The sequence below is a fragment of the Nipponia nippon genome, unplaced genomic scaffold (genome assembly GCF_047370975.1).
Source record: "Nipponia nippon isolate SJK-2023a ecotype South Korea unplaced genomic scaffold, ASM4737097v1 scaffold_15, whole genome shotgun sequence".
Classification (NCBI taxonomy): Eukaryota; Metazoa; Chordata; class Aves; order Pelecaniformes; family Threskiornithidae; genus Nipponia; species Nipponia nippon.
The window spans coordinates 7,589,150-7,603,914 of record NW_028262331.1 but is presented as its reverse complement, the minus strand read 5'-3'; the positions used below and the strand labels follow the sequence as shown (position 1 = coordinate 7,603,914).

The 14,765-nt window shown below is 51.6% G+C and overlaps 1 protein-coding gene across 1 annotated transcript in view; it reads right to left on the bottom strand.

The window, feature by feature from the left end:
• The window catches only part of NXN (nucleoredoxin), a 54,911-nt gene that overhangs the window by 12,162 nt on the left and 27,984 nt on the right, over positions 1-14,765 (bottom strand). Inside the window, exons 2-5 of the mRNA XM_087751702.1 lie at positions 4,119-4,236; positions 2,669-2,802; positions 2,188-2,288; positions 1,528-1,634 (exon numbers count right to left, since the gene is read on the bottom strand). Coding sequence (XP_087607828.1) covers positions 1,528-1,634; positions 2,188-2,288; positions 2,669-2,802; positions 4,119-4,236 — 460 coding nt within the window. The remainder of the gene's footprint in view (positions 1-1,527; positions 1,635-2,187; positions 2,289-2,668; positions 2,803-4,118; positions 4,237-14,765) is intronic.

The window sequence follows — 14,765 nt, the reverse complement described above, 5'->3', positions numbered from 1 at the left end:
CCCGTGGGAAGGACTCACGTTGGAGCAGTTCACGGAGGACTGTCTGCCGTGGGAGGGAGCCCAGGCTGGAGCAGGGGCAGAGTGTGAGGAGTCCTCCCCTGGGGAGGAAGGAGCGGCAGAGACAGCGTGGGATAGACTGACTGCAGCCCCCATTCCCCGTCCCCCTGCACCACTGGATGGGAGGAGGTGGAGAAAGCGGGAGTGAAGTTGAGCCCGGGAAGAAGGGAGGGGTGGGGGAAGGTGTTTTAAGATTTAGGTTTTATTTTCTCATTACCCTACTCTGATTGGATTGGTAATAAATTAAACTGATTTTCCCCCAGTCGAGTCAGTTTTGCCCGTGCCGGTAATTGCTGAGTGATCTCCCTGTCCTTATCTCAACCCATGAGCCTTTCGTTATATTTTCTCTCCCCTGTCCAGCTGAGGGGGGAGAGTGATAGAGTGGCTTTGGAGGGCACCTGGCACCCAGCCAGAGTCAACCCACCACACAGCACTGGATAGGTTTGTGAGTGGATCGGGGAAAAGACCGATGAATTTGGAAAGCTCTTGCCTCATGGGAAGGTAATTAAGCAGCAAACTGATGGCTATTTAAAGCAGGTGAATGGTTATTCTTGGTTTAAGGTCAGGGAACAGAGCTGAGCGATGGCACCTGAGCTCACCCCAGAACGGGTGTTCGGAGAGGACTCCACGGAGGGTTTATTTCTCCTGCCAATCTCCACAGGCCCTTGGCCACCTTTGGCAACACTCCTCCTCCCCTGCAGATTGCATTAACCCTCTGCCAGCCTGTGCCCACCTCGCCGATGCCACATGGAAATGGATAAGAAACACGTACGTTGCAGCAAGATCCTTTAACCACAGGGAGAAACTCTACGTACATACAGAAGACCTCCTTCTGAGCTATTCACAGTGCACGTGTCTATGCTGCAGTTTGTCCCCTGCAGGAACAAGGTGCCAGTCCCCAGGAGGGCTGCTGCGAGCTTTTATCTTCTTCGGGAAGCTTTGAAGCCACCCAGACAGACAGAGCCTCTCCCCTGCCCCTCCAAGCAGCCGGGGCTGCTGGAATTCTGGCACTGGTACGTACAGTAAAAGCGAAGCCATGGTTTACATCAAACACACACTCTTCTGTAATTCATGTCACTAACATAAACCAGATGCCATCTTCCTCAGCCTCTGCAGAGAACGATGGCCTGCCTTTGCGTTACATAAACCACCAAGAAAATGAAATTTAAACCTTCAAGAAAAAGCAAAATAAATAAATCAGTAATTAGGCAAAAAACATCCAAGCCAAAAACAGCTTCCAAGTTTCCAGGAAGAATTAGGTTGTTTATGGAAGTCCTGTTTCAACTAACAGCCTGCCTGGCAGGTGGTAGGAATGTGAGTTTGCGGAGAGTAGAAACATGAAGCAGCTCTGCCTGGGGCACTGTGCTTTGCTTTGCTGTTTTCTTGTTTTAGTTAAACAAGAGGACACATTACAAATGTTGAACAAAAGGAGCAGAAAGGAGAGCTGTGCGTCAGTGCGGCCCTTCCTACCTTGTATGCCATAGAGTCGATTCAGGCGTGACCGTCTGGCCTCGTCAGCGTACGGCACAGCTACCCAGGGCATCTCGCTGAAATACTGCTTGAAGGAGTCCTCTGACCTGTGAAAGGAGAACAGGGCATGGGATCCAGAGTATAGCCTCTCAGTCTGCCAGGCTCTTTCCTCTTCTCATTAAAAGCCTGGCCTGCAAAGCCCTTTACTCCTTCTACCAAAGCCCACCAGTAAGGGCTGCTGGTAGACACAACCCGGGGAGAGCTAGACCAAATTTAAAGCCTCCAGTCCCTCAAGAAGGGGTCCGCAGTGCATTTTTTCCTGGTAAAATATTTGAGACTCTCTGGGGCATCTGAATGTCAACCCACGGTGACAGCAGCAGCTCGAGCATCCTTCAGACCTCAGACCCACGAGCCACAAAGCGAAATACAGAGCTGCTCCATGGACAAAGCCTGCTCTCAGCCCACCGCTGCCCTTGCTAACCCCCCTTTGCACTTTGCCGCTGGGCAGAGGGCAAAGGACTCAGGCAGCCTTTCTGATACCAGAGCTAACCTGCTTTACCCCAAATCAAATTTCCTCCTCAAATCAAACCAGCAGTGCTCATAGCTTCCCAGCCTGGGGGCAGCCAGCTCTGCCTGCACAGGGTGTTAGCGCTTCCTTACCTGTCTGCACTAACGAAGAGTATCTCAAACTTCTGGCCCGCCTCCTTGATTTTCCGGTAGGACTCCACTAGGACCCTTGTGAGGCTTCGGCACGGTGGGCACTGCAAAACACAATACATGCATAAGGACATCGTCTCCTCCACAGGGCCAGATCCACACCCAGCAGGTCGAGATGACCTAGTGACAAGACAGATGTGACCTCATCTTTGCTGGAGTGCTGGGCAGCAGCCCTGAACATGGCTGGGGCTTATGGCCCATAAGTTGCCAACAAAACCTCTTCCGTTTTTAAAATCTGACCACTCTTCCCCTTCTGAAGGGCCAGCTGAGGATGACAGGCCACTGCAATGCTGCGGCTTCTTCCAGAATGACTGAAGCATCTTAACTGCTTGAACACCAACCAGCCAGAGGTCTTTACCTCCTACAGTGCAGCGGGATCACCCCGAGGTCACTCTAATTGCTCTGCAAAGCACCTACTACTCACCCAGTGTGCGGAGAAATAGACCCCAACATGCGAGCCCTCCAGGGCGTTGCTGTCTAGTGTCTGGCCGTTGTTCCGTAGCAGAGGCCCGGCAACAACTTCACTGAAAGGTTTTGGCCCCCAGGGGAACTCCAGACCTGGAGAGTGGTCAGGATGAGGGTGGAAAGAAGACACAAAACAGCAAGATGCATATGCAGCGTTTACAGTTTCAAAAAGTTCCACCAAAAAAAACATTCCACCGTCTGCAAAGATACGGGGGAGCCAGGGAAGCCAAGCTCTGTACCAGAGCCAGGGCCACCTCTTTCTTACAGGTAGGCTGCACCCTTGCTCAAGTCGCAGCACCTTCAGCTTAACAAAGCCTGCTTGGGTTTTCTGTCTGATGAGGCATCTTTTACTTATCAACAGCATTTGTTTTAACAACAGAGGGCAAGGTGGTACGTGCTCAGGAATGCAGACTATTTGCCTTATACTGATACTAACCATATATTTTTATATATACACGTTATTTATTTATAAAACCTTATTTTTCTATATGCAAAAGAGGGTTTTTATATATATAAAAACTCCCTAAATATAAACTAAACTTAGACTAACCCTCTGCACCCCAAAGCAAGCATGTGTGCATACACAGAAACACATGCTCTGAATCATCTGCTGCCAGCTCCCGGAGCAATCAATCTATGTAGTCAGCCAGAGAGGAGGAAACATCACAGATGGCTCAGGCCACAACGTGTACTTGCTACACAGTTCCTGCCACCTGAATTGAAGACTCAGTTACCGCACTCAGTATCTAGAGCATGAAGAAACGATCGGTGGGTAATATCTGTGCATGGACAGCCTAGCAGTTGAATGATGGGTGTGCAGAGTCTATGAGTAAGGGCGCATCTTTTGCTCAGTTTGGTTTTTGCAAATTGGAAGAAGATGGATTTAACATCAACCCCTGGTACCGTAAACCTAGGAAACGGAGAACAGTAGCATTTTTCTGTTGCACTTGTAAATAAGGGGGAATTCATTTATCCTAACAGAGTGTGAGGTCAGTGATAAAGTCCCACTCAGTATTTTGGAAGGAAAATGACATCACCACCTTTCCCTATTTGCTCCCAAGGTACAGCAAGTTTGGGCCCTCAGTCTGTCTGTCCATGTGCCTCCATTAGGGAAAAATCCAAACTTAATGTTTCAGTTAGTCTAACTTTTTCCTCATTAGCACTTCAGACAAAAATCCTGGAGGGGAAATCTTTGTTCTTTTCAACAAGCAAAACCGAAACACAAGATCTGGCAGGAATGATGCAGAAAATTTTATGCTGAAACTAATACAGTGCCTTGATTAGTTAACTACGACAATAGTTGTTTGTTTCCTTCCCCCCCTACCACCCCAAGGCAACTAAAAATGAGCTGAAATGAAAAGGCAGCCATGTGCCCGTGTTTCTATGGCACACGGGACTCCAGGTCTTACCTTCTGGGTCATCTCGGATGACCAGGAGGCCGTTCCTGCAAACCACCTTCCCGGTGGAGGCATCAATAAATATCAGGGAAGGAATGTTGGAGACTCTGTACTTGTTCCACAGCTTCAGCTGTAAAAGAGACCGGGAGGGGAGAGGACAAAGGTAAACTTGGCCACATGAAGAGGAAGATTTTGGGGCGTTAGCATCTTTCAGATCAGAGGTCAGAGCTAAGCACAGAAACAGAGTCGGTGCTTCAGCAATGCATATGAAGGCATGTGAAGGCATCTCTCCAGAGCTGCTGGGCCAACCTGGACCTCCAGCGCCCGCAGAGACACAATCTGTCAACACCATCCCCTTGGTACTGCGGTTGAGACCAGCGCTTGTCTCATGCCTGTTGCAGGGTTGCCTGACGAGCACAGGTAAAGCTTCTCCTCCTGCTGCATTTGCCTTTTTGCAAGTAAAATGGGGATAATATTTACCATAGTTTGAGGTCTTTGTTTAGCAGACATGGTAAGCACCAATACTTCTAATGCCACTGCTCTGAAGCAATTTGTAATGCTTCCCTGGCTGCTTCCTCCCCTCCCATTTCAATGTTCATTAAACAAACCAGCAACCCCTGCCAAGACACAGCCACGCTGAAACCAAAGCTGAAGCAAAGAAACACAGTTCTTCTGCTACTGGGGCTTCCCGGGTTTGTTCCCAGGAGCTGATTAACGGGTTTGACATCAGCCTGGGGGCCGTGTAGCCCAGCTCATCCATCCCACACTGCCAGCCTCGCAGCGGTCCCCGCTGGCTACGGATAGAAACCATACAGGCTGCAACGGCCACGTTTTGGGCGTCCCAGTCTATCAATCCTGGTCTACCAATCCCGTTGCTGTCTACTGGTCATTACGCTTTGCAGTGAGCTCGGCTCTGCACAACACCGGTGACTGAGTGCTCTGGGTGTCACCCCGTCCTGGGTTGACATTTCTCAGCATATGGTTCTGGCACAGGATAATCTGGAGCTTAACCCACGTACAGAAGCTCACCAGGATGGGGAGGAATGAGACAACGACAGCTGCTGGCATGGCCCAGCCTGCAGGTGTGGGCTGGCTGCGGCCAGAGGAGCCCGTCTCCCCGCCACGCATGGAGGAGCTGCTGCCATCACCACGTTTACTTACATTTCTCCAAACGTTTCAACCTAAACAGCCCAGCGGTGAATTATCAAACTCTTAAACAAAAGCCAAACCATAGCCAAGAGCCAGAGGGGAAGGAAATGAATCACCACCTTTCCCTAAGCTCTGCTCTGCAAAGCCTCTCAGGCTCCAGGCATTTACAGCTCGCTCAGGTTTAGAGAATAAAACCCAGCAACGGGAGACAGGCAGGAGGGGACCGAGAATCCCACCCAGCACCAGCGCGGGCTCACGCATGAGCGCCGGAGAAAGCCTCACACAACACGCTGCTGCTTCCATCAGTAACTCACGTGGAAACCGGACCCAGATGCTTTCCCAGAGAAAGAGGCCACAACTCTGTGGATTGCCATCCCTGATTTCTGAATAGAGGCAATCCCGTTTCCCGAGACGGGAATGATCTGGGGACCCAGCAAACGAGGGCAGGAAAGGGACGCAACGTTCAGGCAGAGCAAACCGGATCCCTTGGTTTGCTCACCAGAGATCTAGCTGAGGGAGAAAGTCACATCCACATTCAGGTTTTAATGGCACTGTATTAAATATTTCTTCCAACACCTTTTTACAAAAGATACACCTGAATGAGTGACATAGGCCAGCCTGCTTGCAATGGGGTTTTAGCAAAACCCCCTTCGGTCTGAAGGAAAGTGTTAACACCGATCTAGGAAGATTTTATCAACCTCCATCTACTAGGACCCAGAGAAAGGCAATGCTTTGTGTCCTGCCCACCAGCCTTCCAATAGACATATTTCTTGGGACAAGCAGACTCATTCATAATGCTGATTCACAAAGCAAATGGCCTCGGGCATGAAAAAAGAAAAAAGAAATCGTACTAAATGCAAACCAGCCCCCTCACAATGAGAGTGTTCAAACCACAGAAGGTAAAATCCACTTCTGTGAAGTTTAAAGGGTGGGTGAAAGCTCTTTGAAAGGATCACAGGCATTTAAGAGGGTGTTGCAAACAATGAGGAAATTACAACTAGCAATTGAATCGTTCTCTTTAAATAGTTGCTTACATTACACTTCATTTTGCCAAGCCCTTTGTTTATGGGCAGCACTCCCCTTGTGGCACTACAGCGGTGGTTTTGCTGGGCTGGGTCTGCACTTCAGAGCCAAAAGGCTGCATGGACTGGCCGTGCTCAGAGGGACGGGGCTGGGACACTCCAGATAAGGGATAAGACCAAACCAAACCCGCTCGCGCTGGAAGCACTGGAGTGAGTGGTGCACGGCTGGCTCCAGGCAGTCTACGGGGTCCAGCAGACCTGGAAGCTCTCGCCAACAACTAGCCCTGGGTCTTCTCAGGTTGTGTACGCCATCAGGCCCCACTGGGCCCAAACTGCCTTTGCAGAGACTCGTCTTGGCTGCCCAGACATCTGTGGTACGGGTAATCTGCAATCCAGATACTCTGTCCCCATGAAATGGAGGGTTGCCTCTTCTAGCTCATCATTGAGGGTCCACAGGAGAATGCCTCAAGCAAGCTTGAAGCTAGGTGTGTGTCGAAAGGGTCAAAAAGCATCAAAAAACGTCAGCGTGACATCTGCTGCTGCTGGGGGAATGTCCATCACCAGGCTCTGAGACTTGAACCCAATGAACACCGACACACTCAGTCACACCTTGGGCGACTGAGAAAAAGCAACCAAAACTACCAGATTTTACCTTGCATCTTTGCAAAAGCTTCAAGCATCACGCAGCTCCCAGACACCACCACCCAGCCATCCCAGGTCACGCCAAACGTTCAGAGCTTCATACACGCTGAGCAGCGCTTATTATGTGCAACTATGTGCCACCTGGGCTATCACTGAAACCCATCGTATGACACGGATGACCAACACGACAACTGCACATAAGAAGACTGGAACTGGGTTGCCATTTTAAGCCCGGTTATAAAAGGCTTGAATTGCAAATTAGTGGTCTCAACAAACTAACCGTATTAATTTCACTGTCTGTATCGGAAAGTACACAAATGTCCTGTTTAAAGCGGGAGCAGTTTGGTTTGATGATTCTCCTGTGCGCTAGGAAAGCTGATGGGGAATGAGAAACGCATGCGCTGCAGGACGAGCGCCAGGGTCTAGCACCATTCCCACCGCCCTGGCCCCCTTCAGCCAGGCTTGGCTTTCCAAAGCCTGTCAGAGACTTCTGAAGGAAGCCTGATGGCTCCTTTTCCTGCAGGTCTGACCTGAAAGAGCACAAGCTTGATAGGAAATAGGCCTGGCTCATTTTAGCTGGGCTTTTTGGATAAGATAGCTCACTATGGGATTCCCACACCGCACCACTATTTCGCAGCTGAACTACAGCTTCCAGCAAAGACATCTGATCTCCACCTAAAGCCTCCGAACACCAGGATGACCTAACCTGCCTTGTGGCAAACTATTGCACCGTATAGTTTTTCTCAGGGTAAAATGTCAAGGGTTTGCACACGCGCAGGCTCTGAAAAGGAGATGAGCTCCTCCTCAGTCCCGCTCGGTGTACACCCGCTGGTTGTGGTCCATGCAGGAAGGGGAGCCCAGGAGAAAAAAGGCATCCCTCGCACAAGTACCTGCCCAACCGTGCACCTCGCAGAGGATCCTGTGTCAGGCTGGGCGTGGGATGTGGAAAGCAAATTACGACTTGCTCTGAAACCACAGGATGATGGGATGATAGCTCAGGCAGCAGGGCAGAGTGCTGCCTCAGCAACTTTTAAAAGCTGTTTTTCCTGCCGCGAAGAGGATGACATAGAAATAACATACTCCACACTCTGAGGATTTGATCATCCATTTAAAGAGGGGATCTCTGCTCCGCTTCCCAACAGCTGTTGCAAATCTGTGGGATTGAGCCAAAGCTAACACAGATGTGGAAATAACCTACGGACTATTCAGGCTGAAAGCAGCTGATCCTCTCGGAGCACCCTTTGCTCCTGGTTCAGGCTGCACGCCTGATGAACTCAATACTCACCCCAGGACACCCACTGGAGAAGGAGCGAGGAAATACACCCCCTCCGAGATGCCGTATGGGCTGATCAGCTTCACAGAAACCTCTCTGGCTCCTGTGCAGGTGGTTAAGTACAGCAGACCAGTGGAAAAAACAGTCTCACCAGATTCCTCTGGTAATCTTATCCCTATGCAAAGCATCACCATGCTGTCCTGGAGGACCAGGAAACTGCAGCCCTAGGCTCCCTCTGCGACTGCATCCACGACCAGCCAACGATCACTTATTATTTGAGGTCCGAGGCGATCCCAAGATGTCAGGCCACACAGCAGTGCGCAGCATTGGTCACAAAGCTGGTCTCCACACTGGTGGCTGGCTTGGTTATTTCCCCCACTCTGGTGACTGGGAAATGCCTGGCTGAGAGGCACGTTGGAGAGTAGTTTGCAGGCAGCTGCAGTAATTTTTCCAGATAAAGGTGTCAGACGAGAGGTCTCCCTAGCAGCCCACGGCTGTTTCTGCGCAGGGCTGGCATCCGGCCGGGGTGGATGAAATCCTCTCCTGCTCTGTGGGGGACTGGTGGGGAAGGGATCCCCTACTTCCAACAGCTGCCGGGCGCTATTTTTGGTTGTGTTGATTGATTTATCAGCCCTTGGTCGCATTCACTTACTAACATAAATCCTGAGCTGCAGCAGTTAACGCTGGCAAGATAAACTGCTTGCAGTGAAACGAGCCCTGGCTGGTGGGAAAGTGGTCCTCCCGCCCTCTTTGGGGGCTGGCGTTTCTCCGCTGTTGCGTGAACCTGGACCATAAAAGCTCTCACGCCTCCATCCGTATGCATCCATCATCACGCATCCATAGGATACGGAGCTGCCTCCACCTGGGAGATGTGGAGGTTTCAGAGGCACCTGCCCATGCCAGCAGCAGGGCAGACACTGCCTCTGCTCATTTTGCAACCCATGCTTCCACCCTGACCAGCGACAGCCAGACAAAGCTGGTTTAAAAACTCAAGAGCAGATTCCTTAGCGATAATGAACATGTTCCCAACGTGGACAGCTGCTGCTTTCTGCTAAATGAAGTGCAAAGCTACTTTTCTTCTAAAAATCCACCCAGGGAGGCAACACCCCCGGGGTCTGGGCAATTCCTCCAGTGACGTGTTGGAAAGACCCCACTTTCCAGCAGCCCCGTGAGTGCCCATGCGAAAGCGCAGTGGGGTTTCCATTTCCATTACAGACACGAGCTTGGCTCTTGCCAGTCTCTCATTCCAAAGCCACAGGCTGAAACATGAAGTCTGTCTGAGGAACTCACAAGCAGCGCTCAGGTGGAAAAGCGCCCTTGGTCCAGGGCTGCAGGGACCAGCAGAGCCCATTTCCCAGCTCTGCCTCCAGCTCCGCTACGCAGACCGGCTCCGGGCTGGCGAGACAGCCACAGCCGTCCCCACCGCTCTGGTCTGGCGCTGCGTGGGACCTCTCTGTCCTTGCTCACTCGCAATGTTAAATTGTGGCTTTTACATCGTGCCTTAAAGGGTTTACAAGCACCAGGGGCCACCCAGGCTCTGCAGACAGCAGGCACGGGGCTGCAGAACAGGCTTCTCCCTCGCCCCGTCGATTTAAATCCCGGTCACGCCTGTCCCTGCGATTCAAGCTCAGCTCGAGCGAAGGCTCCTCTTCCAGCCCTCCCTCACCACTCCTTTCCCTTCGTGCATAAGGGAGCCCCCTTAAATGAAGGGGGATGCAGCGCAGGAACAACATGCAGCCGAATAGCGGGGGAGGCGTCGAGGACAGATGGTGCACGCCAAGGTCTGACCTTGCGACACAGAGGAGACCGAGCGAGGCTTGGGATAAATTAATGTCTATTGTGCTGCTGTTTCTCTCTGAAAGCAAATAAAAATCTAATTACAAAATACAATGGTGAGAGAGACGTCTGCTCCGAGAACATTAATGAGCTGAGGAGGGAGGATTTGGAATTGCAATAAACAAGACTGATGTGAACGGCTGAGACTGACAGCGCAGGGCACCGGGGCTGCTGGCACACACGGACCGGTGGGCAGCCAGGCTACTGTGTTATCATTCCCCTCTGCCCCCACGCTGCCTACAGTGGGAGAAAGCCCAGTTAAAACCAAGCTTAGGACCAGTTTCCCCAGCACTCGGCCTGGCAGTGCCTGCTGTGGATGCTCCCCCCGCCAGTCACGTTCCACCAATATGACTCGGTGCGAGCAAAAAATAAACAAATCAAATCAAAAAGTCCTGCTTGTCACCTCTATCCTCTCCTTGGTCTGGCTCCATGGTGGGAGATGGGCAGAGCACAGTCTGGCTTGCAGCTGCCTGCATTGCCCCGCAGCTGGCGGGGGGGCAGGGGAGACCCTGGCAGGAGCCAGCTTGCAACCCCGGGCTTTTGTTCTTCCCAGCCACGAAACACAACAGCGAAAGCTTTGGAGCCGAAGTGGAAGGAAATCCTCTCCGCGGGGTTTTCTGGCAAGGTGGCCACCAGCGGAGGGCTGCTCTTTGTTCCCCCGAGGAGCTCCGTAGCCAAAGCCCCAGGGTGAGGGACCTGGACCAGCCCAACTTCACGTCCCGGCGCCCTTGCTTCCTCCCGTTGTCTTCCTCTTGTCACCCAGTGCCGGCACCGTTGTTCTTTGCAATTTCCCCGGCTAAGCCGTCCAACTGACTGCGAGCTGAGCATTTTATTTGAGGGCAAAGCAGCATATGGCCGGCGCGCGCGCGCCCGGCTCGGAGCACAAGCTGCCTCCTCTCCTCCTGACGCACATGCAGGCTGACAGGCTGGATCCTCCGCAGCCCACATCTGATAGGAAAACATTTAATTTGAGCAGAACTGAAGAGCGGTTAACATGATCTATGGAGAGCAAAGCCCCAGGGCCCAGAGCCGACACGGGAGGTGGCCTGGTAGTTTTATATGTCCAAGTTCCAAAGCGGCGCTAGGCTGGCAGCTTGATTTGATCCCAGGATCAGGGCGAAGTAGCATTTGTCTAAACATACAGATAACAATGCAGGCAGCAAATCATGCAGGGAGGATGCTACAGACAGGCTGGTCTATTAATGCTAAGAGAATGTCTTTCATAAACCTCTTTTCTTCCAGGTGTTCCTCAAATTGTAATCAACAGCCCAAAGACAACACAGGATTTAAGGATGCAGCATCATAACCAGGACTAGGAAATACACCTTTGTGCATTTCCAAGAAATGTTCTTTTTTCTCCATGTGCATTCTTTGCTTTACCTCTTAAAAGGAGGCTTGCATGTGAGCATCCATAAACGATTTTTCTCCCTGCAGTTCTGCTTTGGGCCAAGCACTCTCCCTTTACCCCAGGAGAATGGGGGCACAGGGCTTGCAGAAAGATGGGTGCAGAACCCAGGGGGTCTGCCTGCACCTTGAACCCGCCTTCTGTCACCTGTTTTCACTAGCATTTTTTTGCACTTTCCTGGTAGGTAGGTAAGACAGCAAGACAAACATATAAAAAGCAGTGAGGACAGAGGGAGTTGAAGTGTTTGTGGGAAAAATTTAAGACACATGTAGAAGTGTATCATACATGGCCCCTATAAATTACGCCCCCAAATGACTAGCACTGAGTAAGAAACAGCTATGTAAACATAAAGGTAATAAGAAAAAATAATAATTTCTCTCTCTCTATGGGGAAGGGATTATTTTTCCATCTGTTTATAGGAAAGGCAAGGGGTGGGGTGGCAGTCTGGGACGTTGAATCGGAGTTCAGGGTCTCTCTTGGTCCCCAGTCTCATCTGTCATTGGAAGTGGGATGGCTGCCAGAACCGCCGTACGTTACAGCCTGGGTTTCCTACCCACCGCCTTTGCTTTTGCTGCTACCGTTCCCTTGAAGGCAGCCGGCATCGAGCGCTGGTAGTAATCTCGAGGTCAGACTCCTTGCAATCCCGGATCATTAAGAAACAAACACTTCTGAAAAGCCCCGAGTTTACACAGAGTTCCCACCACACACAAAAGCCTTTTAAATCTGCAGGGAAATCGGGATTATTTTTTTTTTTGTTTAATGCACACAATGAGGTATTAGTGTGGTTTCTGTTTTGTTTTCAGCGGTTAATCCGAAAGGGAATCTTACACAATCAGACCAACAAAATGCAGGAAAACAATAGAGTATTTGTTAGCACTGCAATGCACCCAGGGGAGCAAGGGCTTCAGGATGCCACAGTGACCTCCCCGGGACACGCCAGCACCAGGACATCCCCCAGACCGGCAACATGGGAGACCCTTGTTAAACTACCAAGACACCTGCAATACTCTCTTGTGCCCACTGCTGCTGTTGCACCCACTGGATGGGAAACCTGCTTGTTACGCAGCATCTTTTGAAATGCAATAGCTCATCCATAGTGTCACTGCTGACACTTCATTACAAAAACCCCCAGTCAACACAGCGCTTGCATCGCTGCAAACACTCAGACTATTTAAAAGCAACTACTTTCCTCCAGTTGCTCCAGTTGATCTCGGGAGAGGGTGCACTGGTTGGTCTGGCCCTCACTACAGCCACATCCATCTTGGCGTCTCAGAGCCGACGGCGTTGAATCTCAGTCTGGCAGCTCTCCTGGTTTGCAACCCAAGGAGGATTTTCATGCAAAGGTTACACAGCTGCAGAGCGAGAAAGGCCATAACCACAGCCCCGGCGCCTGCTCGCAGCCCACGCTGTCAGGGCAGCTCTGCGCTTTGCATGCAAGACAGGTAATGGGCTCCGCTTGCAGCTCAGAAGGGCGGCACAGCTCAAGGGATTCACTCCGTAATCACACACAGATCAAAATACACCAGGAGCTAACCAGACCCAGATGCTCTCAAGCTCCAGCTGGAAAGAGCAATCCCTGCCAGTGACAGCTCGGAGTTATCCTGCTCCTCCTCAGCTCTTGGGGTGGAAGGGGGTCCCACAGCCCACACCGACCCAGCGCAGCTGCGGCGCCCGCAGGAGATTTCTCCTCTGGAGCCATTTAAGTCCATCCTGCACAAACATCCCACCGCCGAAACTGCTCTGGGCTAAACCAGAGACGATGACACGCTCTCAGGGCCTCCATGTCCTCTTAACACACTTCACAAGCACAGCTGAGCCCCAGAACCGCGGTGGCCTGAGCCAGCGCTGGGTGCCCTGTGGGGAACACCATCAGACCGACTCGTGACACAGGCAGGATGGATGTAACAGGTCAGGCTGCCTGGAAAATGCTCTCCTGCCAAGCACTTCTCTTCCTCCTGCTCCCCAGACCGACACTCACCCCCTCTGCAGAAAGGCTGCAGGCTACGAACATAAACCTGCCTGACACTGAGCCACTGACGTCTACACAGGAGAAGGCTACTGCGAGTCCCGCATTTGCAGTAATCACCTGCACGCATTAAAAACCGGAGCAGAACAAAGCTGACCACAGTTCAGATGCGCTAACATCTCAACTGCAGCACAAGCCAGCAAAGCTGGTAGCATTAGCTGTAAGGAGAAGGCAGAGGGACAGGGAAATCAGGAGGGCTGGGGGAAGCAGCAGAGACGTGGTTTGGGCCCGGCATGGAAGTGCTTGCAAAAGCCATTTCCAGCTGCTGGGATAGGGAGGGATAATCAGTGCCGGGCAAGCCTGGAGGGGGCCAGGCAGACGGGACCGAGGGGATGCGGGGTTTACGATGCACACACATGTTGGGCCAGGTGCAGGGCAAGCGAGGGAACCTGATCTGTCCCATGAAACCCAGCACCGAGACGCAGGAGGCCCCCGGCTGCAGAGCCATCGACCGGGGAAGAACGAGACAGCAGGCTGGGGCTCCCTCTTCTTTATTTTAAGGCTTGAGCGGCATGTCTTGTAACTGCCGAACCAATTAAAAAGACGAACAGGGATGGTGATAAATCAATAGCAAGGTCAAAAGCTACATCCTGACTTGACTGACGGAAGTCACAAAATATACAGTTTCTCAAAGGGGTGAGAGCCCATGAGTCAGCACACGGATGAAATACGGCACCGGGAAGGCAGGACCGACCCCTGGTGCGAGCAAGCCTCGGGCATGGTGTCCCTCCCACCACCCTGAGCACGGCACGAAGGCAGCCGCGGCGAAACGAGACACTGCTGCCAGGAACCGATGACAACGCGAATCCCACGGGGGCATTCAAAATGTCAGATAAGAGGCAGCGTATTAATTCCCTCCGCTGACAGCCAGCCCTAGCTGAAGGGGGAGGCTCGGAAATCGCAGGCTTTGGCGAGGTGAGGATGCCCAGTGCCTGCTCTGCCACAGCAGCTTAGAGTCGATGGCGAACCAGGAGGTGACACAGAGGGCTGGACGGCAGGAGTGCTACCTTGTTTTTTGGTGGGAATAAGGGAGATTTTGTGCAAAAGGAAGAGCCAATCGTGTGTTCTTTTATAAAACGCTGAAGACTGCTGTGCACTGGCAGCAACCTTCCTCAGATGTGGCTGTATTTCGGCTGTTACTATATTCAGAGTTTGTAAAATGCTCTGGGATGATAAAAATCACTCCAGAAACAGCTACTAAAACTGTTTCCAGGAAACCGATCCATGGAGACAGAGAAAGTCTGGTGTTTTTACAAGAGCTTCAACTAGAGAAAGACCAAAGTTAAGGAGGAAGTTTTGCTTCCTT